General features: G+C 42.2%; 1 protein-coding gene across 1 annotated transcript; it reads left to right on the top strand.

The window, feature by feature from the left end:
- The first annotated feature begins 5,184 nt into the window (after window positions 1-5,184).
- On the top strand, window positions 5,185-12,244 carry ARMC10 (armadillo repeat containing 10). Its single transcript, XM_086474299.1, has 6 exons — window positions 5,185-5,326; window positions 6,618-6,763; window positions 7,940-8,074; window positions 9,384-9,560; window positions 10,623-10,694; window positions 11,970-12,244. The coding sequence occupies exons 1-6, from the start codon at window positions 5,185-5,187 to the stop codon at window positions 12,222-12,224; spliced, it is 927 nt and encodes a 308-aa protein (XP_086330425.1). The 3' UTR covers window positions 12,225-12,244.
- The last annotated feature ends 2,395 nt before the right edge of the window (window positions 12,245-14,639 follow it).

Below are 14,639 nucleotides of genomic sequence, written 5' to 3'. Positions count from 1 at the left end.
AATGAAGAAGCAAACAGGGTCTTGCAGTCCTCTTCAGTGAAGCTTGGACCAGGTGTAAAACCAAAACAAATTAAGCTGAGTCTGTACAAGTCAGGCTATTTCTATTAGACTTCTACAAGACTCTCAACAATCTGAAAGAGTCCATCAACAATTTTCCTCAACCTTTAAGTTTTATTTACTCATAACATTAAACAACTAAAAGTATACCCATATGTCAAATGATCATTAGTCACACACCATCACAAGCCCCAGCTAACCAACTACCAAACAAGTATTTAAAAAAACAAAAAAACAAAAAAAAACAAAAACAAAACTGCTACAGTGCAACTAAGTTATCAGGCTAGAACTAAATATTCAGGTCAGGTTTTTATATGAACTGCTTCTATTCATCAATCTGAAAAAGCTCATCTGTTGTTTAAAAGTTCACCAAAGAGAATTCCTAAAATCATGCAGCATTCAGTTTCAAACTCAGTAATGGAAGAACCATTTTTAGCCTCCCTTCTCGTGTATGTACATTTAGCAACTGTTAAAACTACACGCATACCTACATATATATATTCTTATTCCTTACTCATGTGTAAAAGAGAGCTATTGAGAATCAGCATATTTACCAGGTGAATAAAATAAAATATTTGATGCTGATATCCAACAAGATTTACAAACTCTTCATCACTGAAATGACCCTTTGTTTGTTGATGTTAACGGACATTTTCTAAACAGTAAGTTCCATTATTTCCAACACCAGACAGCATGGTGTCTGGGTGGCATGGACGACAACTACCAGCTGTGCCTCAAAAATATTCCCTAAGAGGATGAAGGAACATACATGTCTTGTCTACAGGGTGTTCCAAAGCAAACAGTTTCAAGATCTAAGTTCTATGCCTCAACAATCAGGTAATCCAAACACAACATAGTCATTTTCACCAAAAAATTCTTAACAGTAGTATATTTCCGTAATTTTCTCTTACTCCTAGTCCTGGACAAATCAATACAGCACCTACCCAATGGCAATTTATTGGAGATATAATGAGCTTTAAGTTTAATGACTCTCCCAAACCCCATAAGCTACCCAGAATCAGTAGATGCAAGATGTAGTTTTGTTAAGAACTCCTGTTTTCTTGCAAACCCTCATAATGTGCTGTGCTTTTCCAGAAGCATCTACCAAAATCAAGAGGCTATGTATTTTCCTGTTGAACATAAGAAAAATGAACTAAACAGGTTCCACAAACCCTCTCTTTTCTGTGAAGCTTGGATAAAAGTCCTTGACCACGGTTGGGTCTGATGTGTTGTGCTACTGCCTTTCCCTTCTCATCAATAACGATCTGACTGTGTCTTTGTGCTTTTCCTGCCCATTTGTGTTTCATACAACCATTTGCTGGGTCACTATCACTTATAAGGCACTCGGGCCAGGAACATCTTTTGATAAAGGTAAGCACCCAGCACAACATAATATCCTGAGTCATCACCTCAGTTTCTAAGCATTATGATGATGATGACTGCTATTACAAGAAGTAGAATACGAGATCAATATATAAAAAAAAATTAGCAAGAAAAACATGAATTTTGTTATTTTGCTACAAATGTGTGTTATTTCCCAGCCTCATACTTCTGGTGCTGAAGATGTGCTGTTCGCTATATATTCAAATTACATCCCCATTTATGCACTTTAGCTATTCCATCACACCTCGTTTAAATGTCAATGCACTGTTATAAATATTAAATATTATTATTTCATATCTACCTGCAATGGAAGACCACACCCTAAAACCAGATGCACTTTGCAAAGACAGGAAAAGCCTGCCATCCCCAGCAGGAGTTCTGGCAAGGTGGGCAGCAGCCCAAAGCAGCAAATTAACAGTGATAACGAAACCGATGCAAAACTGTGACAAAACGATTGTCAACTTTGTCTCTTCTGGAGACCCAGAAAGTCTGATCTGCTGCCGCTATTCCCTTGAGGGGAAGAGAAGGAAAAGAGGAGAGTGTGTGAAACACATAATGAGGCCAGGACTGGCCAGAGCTTCAGCGTTCCACTGCCCCAGAGTGGCTTCTCTCAAAGGCTTCTCTCTTCCAGACATAACCCCATTCCTCTTTGCAACGCTCCAGCTCTTTCCCCTTCACGGCAACATTCACTTGGGTCACACACAGAAATACCTTAAGGCAGCTCTGCACCCATATTTCATTTTAACATTGCAAGAACACAGCTAACAACAGCGAAAGCCATCATACACGCAATGTTTGCAGGATTACAGTTTGCCTGAATTTTTATGAGTACTGTTTAAAAGTAAATCTGGATGAGAACTGAAAGAGAGAAATCAGACAGGAATGAAACACTCAGACACAGCAGGGAGTCCCAAATTATTTGGACATGATTATTGGGACTCCAACTGTGTTTGGACCATGTCCAAACCACAACCTAACCATAAAAAGACTTAAGCAAATGGCCATTTTAGAACTCTATATCCTTAATTTTGAGAACATGTGTATAAATGTGCATAGGTCTCAGCTTAGCTTTGATGTTTCTTACAGCTTAGCTTTGATGTTCCTTAATACAGCAACCAGTATCATCTCATTTATCTTCACACCAAGCATACTGTAATTTCATGAAGAAATTAAAATGTAATAAAATGAAATAAGAAATATGGCTAGATATCAGCAAGCACCAAAAATAGGGCTAGATATCAGCAAACACCAACCTCTAAGAAACAAGAAAAAAATGATAAAAAGATCTTACACAGGCTAATTTTTAACTGGTTCTTTCTTTTAAGAAACTTCCTTTAATCTTAACCTTAATTCTGTCATTTTTAGTTTATTAACTTAATGCCACTGTTGCTATAAAGGTATTTATAACTTTTGCCTGTAAATGTAAATATGAGCTATTTTTGAGGTGCTGAATTAAGAAATACACCTCACACAGATACATCTTATCTTTTGTTTTTCTGTGCTTAAAAAACCAAAGAATGATCAAGAGACAAAAACTCTCAGGAGAGGTACTCGGTCTGCGTGGCAGCGATGCTCTACAATTATTCTAATTGGTTCAAGATTTCTTTATTAATGTTTCCATGGAAATCCTGGCTGTCATAGCTGCTTGCAAATGGGGTCTGGTTTTGGTAGCTTAAAGTATCAGGACATCTCTTAAACTTGTATTTTAGATTGTGCCTTTCCTTGTTGAAAAACAGCTGCTGCAGATTTTTAAAAGGGCAGAGGTGAATGTGACAGAGATAAACAGGGAGGAAACTAAAGAAATACAGAGAATCAGGTAAGAATCCTAACAGCAAACCCATGAACTCCATTTCCCCACAGTCCTTCACGCTGTGACAGAGTTTTACTCTCTTAACACTTCATGGAAGCTTATTTACTCCTGAGCCAACAAACACCTAATGCACCAACATCTGAAGCATAGTCCACTGTCACGTTTACCTTTGACAGGCCATCAGAAACTACAGATGGCAGCGCTCAAAAAGGAGGCAGTACCCAGCTGAAATGTAGAGGTTCTTCTGTAATTAAAACTGAACAACTTAAGCCAATCTAAGGAAGGTGCCAACGCAGTTCAGTGCAATTGCCTTCATTTCAATCATCGTTTGAGTTTAAATATGGATTAAGAAGAAGAATTATCTTGTTCCATCTTGTTTCTATTTTTAAAGTTTTCAGAAATTGCTTGAAGCAAGCTATTAGCAAAAGGAGTAGAGCAAAACCGTGCCCCGCGCCAGCAGACAGCAGCGCCAGGGGTGGGAAACACGCCGGCCATCGCCGAGGGACCCAGCGAGCCGGTACCAGGGCACTGCTGAGGGGCAACGGCGGCCCTTCGCGGGGGGCGCCGCCTCCCTCCCACGGATGCTACCGGGGCAGTTTGTGGTCCCGCCGGCCCCAAAGGGGACCAGGCTGCCGACCAGCTAGGACGGACGGACGGACGGGTGGTGGAGGGCCAGGGGCGGCTGAGAAGGTTGCCCCCCCCCCTCCCCCCCCGGAGGGGCTCCCGCGCCCCGGGCCCACCCCACCGCCCTCAGGACGCCCCTTGCCCGGGGCGGCGGAGGGGCGGCAGTGGCGGCCGTTTCCCGCTGCTCGCTATAGCGGGGGACGGCGATGCGTTCAGCCTCCCGCCGGCGCGGGGTCTGCCGCCGGTACCTCGTAGACGTCGAGGAGGTTGTGGCGGCTGAAGTAAGCTCGGAGCTCGGGGCTCGCCGTCCTGAGGGACGCCATGGCGGCGCTGGGCCCGGCTGCGGCGGCGGTCGCGTAGCAACGGGCCGGCGGCCTGGAGCTGCCCGAGCCGAAGTGCCCTGCGGTCCCCTCCGCCAGCGCCCTGCAGCCGGCTGGGACAGGCGCCCTGCCCCTGCTCCACGGACATGGCTCTGCCCGCCGCCCCCCACCGCGTGGGGCAAGAAGGGGTAGAAAGGCTTCGTGTGTTGGGAGGCAGAGGGACAAGTATAGACCTATTCCTGCTCCGGGCGGCCCCGGAGAGCCCTTCCAGCCCTGCACCACCGGGGTTTCCTTGCCGGTGCTTCGGCTCCCCGCCCCGAGCCTGACTTTGAGCCGAGCTGAGCGCTACCCGTGTTCGCTGCCGTGCGCCCCGCGGGTGCCGGCTGTCCGGCAAGGCAGCAGCTGCGATGGCGGCTGGGAAACCACGGCCCTGCGTTAGTGTTTAGCGCCAACAAGCACAGGCAGCGCTGGCGGGTAAGGACTTGGTCAGCAGGTAGACGCACCCCCGAGGCAAATTGTTTCAGCATTATCTGTTTTTTAAGTATTGCTGTATTTTGTTAAAACTTTAAATAGAATTTGTTTAGGGGGGTTGTGTGCGGCCTAGTTAATGTCTTTATAAATAGCTTAGTAGCTCTAAAAGGAGTGCGGTTTGATTTCTATTTTCCTCCCAGGTACCTGGCTGCTCCCCAAAGGGGAAGCCTGTTTCACACCCTGGTGCAGATGCCCAGGCTGGCAGGGGGGGCGCGGGTTGTTTTTTCCTCTGAAACAAAGGCCGCGTCGCCTCGTCGCTACGTGGATTCGCGCTTCGCTGCGCCCCAGCAGGCTGAGGGCACCCCTCGCACCCACCGCCCACCGAGCTCTCGGCTCAGCCCCCCGGGGAGCCCCGCCGCAGCGTAGCTCGGCCGGCCCAGGCCGCGGCTGCAGGAGGGAGCTGGGCCGGGGCTGAGCCGCGCCGGATGGGGAGGTGGCTTCCGCGGGCGGCCGGGGGAAATGGGGGACCCGCGGGGGGCGGCGGCGAGAGCGGCGGCCGTCCTGCTCGGAGCGGGCGCCTGCTACTGCCTGTGGCGGCTGGCGGCGGGCGGCCGGCGGGGCCAGCGGGCTGCGGCCGCGGCGGCCCGGGGCCCGCCGCCAGGTGAGGCGCAGGGCGGGCGGCGGCGGCGCTGCGGGCCGGGGGGCCGCTGCCGGGGCTGCGCTGGGCCGGTGAGGGCGGAGGAGGCCCCGCGGGGCGGGGGGCGGTGGTTCCAGCCCCCGCCGGGCCGCTGCCCGCGCCCCTGGAGCGCGGCTCCGGGCTGCTGCCCGCCTGTGGCCCCGGGGAGGGAGCAGCTCCCTGCGTGAGCGGGAACCGCAGTGCTGCCCGTCGGCCCTCTTGAGAGCCGTGCGGCGTTTTTAAAGGGCTCTTAAAGCGTGTTCATTTTTAGAAAAGCCTAACTTATTTTTTTAAATTCCCCTAAAGCCTACGTCCAGCCAGTGTTTTTACTTAATGGGCTGATTTGCTGTTCTGTTACTAAAGTTGTTTGTGTTCCTCCTATAATTCAAAGCTAAACGAAGTGTTCAGATGAGGATAAGGATAAAAACCAATTTTGTTTTTCAAGCTAGCTTGTGGGTTATCGTAATTCCTTGACCTCTTCGCCCCCCCCCCCAAGAATGCTATGGTGTTTGCCTGGTGAGCTGGTGGGAGCAAATATGTGGAATTAGAAAAGGATGCTTAGCTTCTCAGAAATCATCTCGAGTCATTTATGACTAGTACAGTTGTCATAATTGGGTCTTCAGGCTGTTGAGCTAGCTAAATGGTTCACCTCCAACCTGGCTGAAAATGGTCTTTGATGGCATTTGCGTCACGCTTTTATGAAAGCCAGGTACCTATAACATCATCCTGACTCAGAAACAGTGTTACTTGGTTGGTTGAGTGATGCTGTGATTGGCAGTGTTCTTAACATTGTGGCTTTTGCTTTGTCAAAGGACCTCAGGGTACTAGCAAAACATCATTATAATCATTTCTGGAAGTAGTAGACTGCAAGTCGGAAGGTTTGTTTTCCTACAGCGTCCAGACAGATTTCCACATTTCATTTCAGGGAACACAGGGAAAAAGATTAACATGTTTGGTGAACATTCCTAATAATTTTGAAGGGAAGGTTTGCTGTTGGTTAATCAAAAAGCAATGTACCTCAAGCTGTTACGATGTATTCCTTTTATTTTCTAGTTTGAAAAGAGGTAGTTGGAGGACTCAGGAAAAAGGACAGAAGTCTTGCTGTTGCAAAACACAGTTACCACTTCACGTTTTTTACAAAGCTGAGGTTTAGCTCTCAGTTGTAGGACATGTTAGGTTCTAAGTTTGATTGTACTCTACCTTCATATCATGGCAAAAAGACTAAGTGAAATGTCTCAAACTTGGTATCAAGTATTTAATTTTTAAACACTGACAGGCAGCAGTCCTCCAGTGTCAACACAAACCATGGATGTGGATGCTCTACAGAAACTTATTCATTTGCTCCAGGCCACAGATGATCCATTAATTCAAGAGCAAGCTTTAATCACTCTCAGCAACAGTGCTGCCTTCTCTGTAAATCAAGTAAGTATTGTTCTGTAGAAAACAACAGTGTTTCAATACCAGTCAGTATGGAAGATGAGAGGTGCTGTTTTGCTGAAGAGTGACACAGGACTGAGAGCTAGGATAGCTTGTGTTCTAAAATCCATTTTATGTCTATGCCTTAATTTCTTCTAGCCCAAATAATACAATTTACCAGCTTCACAGAATTTATCTAGGCTAAATGTTTCTACAGCTTGAAGTCTGGACAGAGTTCTGTCGTTTAAAAGTGCTGTAAGCGTATCTTTTATTGCTTACAGTTATGTAATGTTAATGAAGGTGTTGAATTGGAGAAAGGTTAAATGCTTTCAAGATCGGATCTCAAATTTACAGAGATAATTTAAACTAATTTTTTGTTTTTGCAAAGCTGTATGCTATTTATATCTTGGCAACTTGCCAGCTATCCCAGTCTTTTAGAATCAATTGGAAATACAATGCAGAAAAACTTTTAACTGGATGCAGATTTTCATGCCTTTGTGAAGTTTTAACCTCCAGGGTTGCACCCTTTTTTTTTTCCTTTTTTGTTTCTCCTTTTGTGTGGTACATATGACAGTTGTCTACTCTGCCTTCTCTAAACTGTTTTCTTTAATATAAATCTCTCAGAATAGAACATAACTGAATCCCAAGGCCCATTGGCCCATTTTTCATTTTCTTGAAAACAGTACATGTGTTTTTCAGTGGTGGACAGAGTCTGAGTGAGAAAGATTTAAAAAAAAAAAAAATCAAGTGTAATGGAAAAGAAGGATGAAGTTTTAGAACTTTACTCAATATAAAGCTGCATCTTGAAATTCTGTTCTGTTCAGTCAGGACTTTTAGGTACTGGCACCTGGCTCAGCTATTCTGTGCTGTCATTATGCAATAATTACCTTTCATTCATTATAATCTAAAATGCTTTAAGCATGCTTTGCAGGCCAGATTTTAAAAGTAAAGGTGTTGTGCTGTTGTCAAATAATGTTGAATGGCCCTGAGCAGGACTAGTCTTAATTTCAGTGGAAGCAATAAAGCAATGCCTGCTAACGCTCTTTCTTTAAACGGAGTAGTCTGTTCTGGAAGTTTTCTTTCACACATTCCATTTGTGTTAAAATGGAAACTTTGAGGAAAGCCTTCAGCCTTTAATTTAAATTTTTAAAAATTTTATTAAATATCTGCTTTATATTTCAGGATATAATCCGAAATTTGGATGGCCTTTCTGTTATTGGAGGGATGCTCTCAGATTGCGTTCCCAAAGTTAAAGAAAAAGCACTAAATGCACTTAATAATTTGAGTATGAATATTAAAAATCAGGAAGAGATACAGGTAAGCTTCTTTTAAAGGGAAAAAACAAAGTAAGTGAGACACAGGAGATAGCACAGGGCTTCCAACGTGTTTGTTAAATACAAGCCAAGATGCCGAAATGTTTTGACACTAGACATACGAGTCAGCCAGTCTGGATGATCTGTGTGTCCCAAGGCCAAAAGGGTAACTTAAAAATGCATTGCATCACTGGCACTTTTAAAGACAGTTAGGAATCCAGGGAATTTGTGTTCAGCTTTGAGCAAATGCTGTTAAACAGAGATTGTGTGCTAAGTTTATAGTAAAGTTATGCGAGGCAGGATGATTTCCAAGCACGTCTGGAAGATCAGCAGTGGTTATTTCATAGGATGGATTGCAGGCTGAATTTAGCGTGACTCCATAGGCAAGGGAGAAGAAAACAGTAACAGATCCCCTGGGTTACTGTGAGACCAGTTTTTCAGGGTGATACTTTCATCTCAAAAGAATAGTGTGTAAAAACAGTAACAAGCCCTGCTGGTAAAGGTAGTAGATGTGAAAGGACCAACCATCAAAAAAGCATCCACTTCTGATGTAATCAGATTAATCAATAGATCAAGAAGTGTCCAAGCAGTGAGCTGAAACAGATTAGAAGATTTTTGCTAGGTTTTTCATTAGCCTGATAAAAAGGCAGTTTGACTGTGTGTGGTAGTTTGCAGCATCTTTAGGGCTGAGCAACTTTTTTAAATGTAGAGCTTGCCAACAGGAAATATTTATATAGGTATATAGGTAGAAAACAACTCCTTCGGTAAAGGCAAAGTAATTTTTTTCTTAGTTAGGGCTCCAAGATTCCTTGTATATTGTCACCCAGAAAACAATTTGGTAAATAATAGTTGTTAAATGTCAGTTGTCATCACTGCTCTTGAGGAGTGCACCAGTGAATGACCACGTGGTTGGAAGAAAGGATTTCATTCCAAGACTTGTCCTTAGCTTGTTCTCAACATTTAAGAAGATGTAAGTTGCTGTGATTTTTAAGTAACTCCTTAAAGCAACTCTGCCACTTCTGAGGTTGAGTCAAAGCAATTTGGGTTTTCAGAGCAGTTTATGCTTCAGGAAGGTTAGTGAACATAACTCTGTAACATCTGCTTCTATCAGGCCAATAGAATGTTTGAATATATTCAAAACACAACAAAAATGTACTTGTTTCCAAGATCCTTAGTCAGGTTAAGTATTCAGCGAGCAGTGTTCAGGAGGTACTTACGCTGCTGCAGCTCAGCCACAGATACTATTTGTGAATAGAAAATCTGCTTGTATCAAAAAAAGTCTTGTCTTTTTATCTCCTTCCCCTTTTCCCCAGGTATACATTCCACAAGTTTGTAGGAACGTTGAGTCAGCCCCGCTGAACTCTGATCTGCAGCTAGCTGGGCTCAGGTTGTTGACAAATATGTCTGTTACCAGCGACTACCACCATAAGATGATAAACGCAATTCCATGCTTTCTTCATCTGCTTTCAGAAGGAACTGAAAGGACACAGGTACTGCGTGGTGTGTTGCTACAAACCATTTGTGAAGCTGCTTCATTTGTCTGCTTTTTACTGGTTTTGTAAAACGGTTTAGACTATGCTTAGAAAATCAACTATTCATTAATGGTATCAGACAGTGCATAACATCCATACAATATGGATCTATATTACTTTCTCAATGTAAATTCAGAAAGAGGGGAGGAAGGGGATCTTGATAGTGGAACCGTTGGGCTAGAGCTCTACCAAAGCAGTGCTGTGTGCACTATTGTCCTGTGCCTTTGCTGTGGCAACTCCAGAGTTCTCTTCTGCTCGCTAAACGTTGCTGCTGCATCACAGAGCAAGGAGAATCCGTGTGTGAAAGGCTTCACTGGTGCATGAATCTCTGGAGGGAAACATGCCCAGCAGTGATAACCCAAGTTATGGATTTCTGTTCCCTTATGCTTATTACATCTCTTGCAACCCTAGTGACTGCAATGGGAAAATGTGCTTATTTTTTAATTACTGTAATACTGAAAGAAGAGAAAAGCTTCAAATAGGGACCAAATTCAGTGTTTATTCAAGATGTCACAGCACTGTCAATATCAATGTACTCGGATCAAAGCCATTTTCCAAAACACAGATTTCCACTAAGCAGACCTACTTTGCTTAACTACAGCAGTAGCACTTGGCCTTTTCCTAGTGACTAGTTAAAACATTAGTGTCACAAGGTCCAGGGAAGTACAAAGGTGTATTTGTATATGCTTCTGATCACATTTTAAATACAACCATCCCGTGTATACTTAAAAAATATTTCGTATTTTGTCTGCTGTGCGTTGTTCATAGATCTTGCCTTATTTTGATGTTTTAAGTCAAACTGAATTTGCTTCTAAAATGTCTGTACTTAGTACATACATGCTAGTGACTCCATAAGCTCTGTTTTTTCCTGTACCAAAAACTGAAGAGCACAACTCGAGATGTTAGTTGACCCATTCTACCTTTTCCTCTCCAAGTCAACACTGACATGACTGATGCCTGTTACTGCTGTACGCAAGTGGCTTTGGAGCTTGCAATGAACCTGTACGTTCCTCATTTCAGATTCAAGTTTTGAAAGTACTTGTGAACTTGTCTGCAAACCCAGCCATGACAAGACATCTTCTCAGCGCTCAAGTAAGGTTTTTGCTGTGTCATTATATTTTTAGCATTTATGCATGCATATGTGTGTAGATATGTGCATGCATTAGAATTTTAATGTATTAAAAGTATAGATGCAACTCCAGAGTAAAATTCTAGGCAGCACCTGGTTAAAATTAGTAGCTAGAAGTGTACATTCTTTTACAGGCTAACTTTCTTCCAGCATGTAGTGTAATACAGATACCGTACTTGCAGAGGAAGAGTCACAGGGCCTATGCAGTTGGAGACAACTAGTCATACTTCCTGTGTACCATTCCAAACAGTCAGTGAGAACTTGCAGAAGCCTGTTCTCACCTTCCGTCTCCACCAAAGGGGTAGTACCATGAACTTTTATATGTAATTATATATGAAGTACCCTGTTAAATTTCAAAAACAAACCCCAAACCTCATTTCCAGACATGCACTCAGTACACAGATTGAAGCCCAGGTACCAACATCAAATACAACCTGTAGTGTAAATGATCCTTCTCAGCAGCTGTTTCTAGGTAACACACTGCACCTCTGATGACCAAATGGCACTGAAATCCCCACCCCTTTACTCAAATGCAGCCATAAAACCGCTGTCTCTAAGCACTGTAAGTGAACTTCCCCTGGGCATTTACTTATGTCTTCATGGAGAACTTTACCTGACATTTGCTATTTCTGGCCTTGGCGTAGAGGTTTATTTCAGTTAATAGCCTTTCTTCACACCAAAAGAAGTCAGGGGCTGGAATGGTGCTGCATCCTCCCCACCCCCCGCTTCCCCCAAGTCAATTTCTTAAAACAGGCAGTGGCTTTTATTTTTGAGCTGTCTACCCTGAGCAAAACTAGTCTTGATAGTACTGGCTTTTCATTATTAAAACAAGATTAGGGTACCTAAATACTCAGTTCTCTGTTAAAAGTGTATCCTTTTCTCATTTATCAGATGTGCAAACATAAAAAAACCCATTCAGATCACCACAGAGGGCAAAAGCAACTTAACTGAGAAGGAAAGCAGACCCTCTCTTCCAAATGGGAATGTTCCAGCCAGCCACATTTGCGAGATTGAAAGTACAAATCACTTATTAGCCTGTGATGCACAAGCCAGTCTTTTCTAAAGAGGAAACGTGCATGCTGTGTAAGGTTCTGGCATGCTTTCACAGCATATAGAGTTCTGGTATTTCAGAGGGTTTCTGTTTTAGCTGGTTTAGGTGCAGATTTTTTTTTAAGTTGATTTAGTTATGTGTACTTACTGCTGTTGATTAAATAGGATTTATTTATTGAATATCCTAGGTGCCATCACTGCTGTTACTTTTTGACAACTGTAGAAACAGAGATATTCTGCTTAGAGCCCTGACGTTTGCAGGAAACTTGAAAAAGAATGTGAACGATGAAGATTGCACCATGATCCAGGAGCAATACCATGAAGATTCAGTTTTCCTTACACTCTGCAGGGACTCTACCCCATTCGCTCAGAAACTGGCATCTTTGTTGCATCACCCTGATACAGAAGTGAAAGAGCAAGTTGTGAGAATATTAACACAGTAGTGATTTTTAAAAAAAAAAAACAGACTGAACTGATGAAAATATGTAGTCTTAGGAATGCTACAAAACTCCCAACAAGCTAACGATAAAACACCACACCCCAAAAGTGAGTACTACCATATTACTAGGCACGAATCAGTTACTACAGAGGAGTATGCAATGTATCTAATACAGAGAGCGTAACAGATGGTTTTTAGTGTTGGGTTTTTTTATGAGCAAGATAAAAGTAGTATCTTAATTAGTACTGAGAAACCACTGAACAGCTGGTACACGTACTCAAAGGGGGAGGAATAGTTTAATGAAAACTTTCATACCTACAGTGAACACTTTAAATGGATGAGTAAAGTGAATTGAAATATTGTCCTCAATGTCATAAAGAATTTTTGTTGCCCTAAATATTTACAGCTGTTGAATAAATTCCTCTGTGGAATGGTGCATTAAAGATTTAGCAGTTGGAGATGAGGTATTTACATTTTATTAATTTGGTACCTACTAAATGGATGCAGGCAAATCTTAGAAAATATTAAATAAAAGCAATACCAAACTGTCATTGGCTTCCTACAAAATGCGTATTTTCAATGAAAACTGCATATTAAAGTTACCCAGCCTATGTTTTTTCCCCTTACCTGCATGGAATATATTCTAGAACTATGTTCTCATATGCTTCGTGTATCCATTCCCTTTGGTCAACTGCAGTGCAGTTAACCACAACTGTGCAAGGTTTCTACTCTTGAAAAAAAAATCAAAAGGCTTTTATCTTGCTTTAAAATTGTCACTTTAAGGAAAGCATATATATTTTAAAAAATACTTTATTATGAGTCAAAGATTATCTGCAACTGCAACTCAACATTCTTATCTTTACAAAAAAAACCTCTACAAGAGCGGTATCATACCCATTTTTACAAAAGCTTCCTGTTCTGTAGCAGCCCTCAAACCTGCATTCCTTGGAGAGCTTTACTCCTTTTTCTCTGCAACTGGAACATCACTGGAATAAGTGCTTCTACTGAGTTAGCCTCCATAAAGTTTTAGTCATCAATGCAGCATAATTCAAAATGGAGTGGAGTACGTATAAACATCATTGCAAAAGAACCTGAAGGAAGTTTCATAGGTGAACATAAAACATACTAGAAAACACTTCAGACTAAAACAAGACTAATAAAACTTCCTGAACTCCACATTATAAAGTGAGAAGCGTCAGATATAAAGGCTAGAAAATGTTTTCCACCTTGTACCATTTTTAAGAGAGCTGTATTACCTCAACTGTTACCAGATGCTTCATCTAAGTTCATACACCCACTCCGCTCTTAAAATATTACTCTGTTCTCCTTCTGTAATTCAATAGATTTTTTTTTTTTTCAGTAGGTGACTTTGCAAATAGCTAAAACTGCAAGGAAAACATGACCTTGAAAATACACCATGTCTATGATCAATACAGGGCTAAAGCTACATGTATTTCATTTATCTACACAGGTAGTTTTAACTCATCAGGAATACAATTAAGGCAGAAGTGGAAGTTGGCATGAACCCCAGTCAGAACCCTGACACTGGCTGCATTGACAGGGAACTTCCCTTTCTCCTTCCCATGGCTCCAAAAACCATTGTTCATTTTGTAATAAGCAAGTAACGTTACAGTCCCTTAGTGTTTTGCCATTTTTTGTAATTTAATTTTTTTCTGCTTCTGTACTTAATAAAGAAAAATAAAGGCTAGGCAGACACTGAGAATTTACCAGTGCCACATTTCTCTTCCTGCAAGAACTTCCGACTATTCTGTTCTAGGTATATCTGATATATAGGTCTTTTCTTCAGCTCAGAAGCAGAGATGTCTAGATGTCTCTCTCGATGCTCTCCAACCTAATCAAATATATTTTTGATAATTAATGTTGATCTCTTATCCTATGCTTTGATAGCCAGCAGAAACAAGTGATATTGTCCCCTTTTCTAAAAATGTATGAAAACTTGCTGCAGCGTTGCCTCAGTCATCCCTTTCTGTTCGAGAAAATCCTATTTTTAAATGTTTTCTTTGTAGAACAATGCTGTTGAGATGTTTTGAAATCATGCAAGACTCTGTGTTTTCACACAAGTCTGTCTAAATTTTTTATTTCCCACAGTTTTAAAAACTGTAAAAAGAAAAAACCCAAACCCCAAAACATCAATTTTAGCCACATCCTTCGAAGCACTCAAAACATCCCGCACCTTGGCGTCCTCCACAGTATTACGAAGATGTAATATGCATTATATTATCCAAAACGTTACTGAAGCTATTAAATACGAGGCCTAGCAGAGACTTCATCTGAAACACTCTCCCAAAATCAACACTGAAAGACTGAGACAGTTATAAAACAGTTTTGAACAAGTTCTGGTGAACTCTTCTAGACCATGCTAGAATTGCCTTTTCATACAAAGAAATCTTGATATTTG

Source organism: Leptosomus discolor, chromosome 1 (assembly GCF_034619465.1).
Source record: "Leptosomus discolor isolate bLepDis1 chromosome 1, bLepDis1.hap2, whole genome shotgun sequence".
NCBI lineage: Eukaryota > Metazoa > Chordata > Aves > Leptosomiformes > Leptosomidae > Leptosomus > Leptosomus discolor.
The sequence above is the reverse complement of the archived record's forward strand: the minus strand, read 5'-3'. Positions and strand labels throughout refer to the sequence as shown.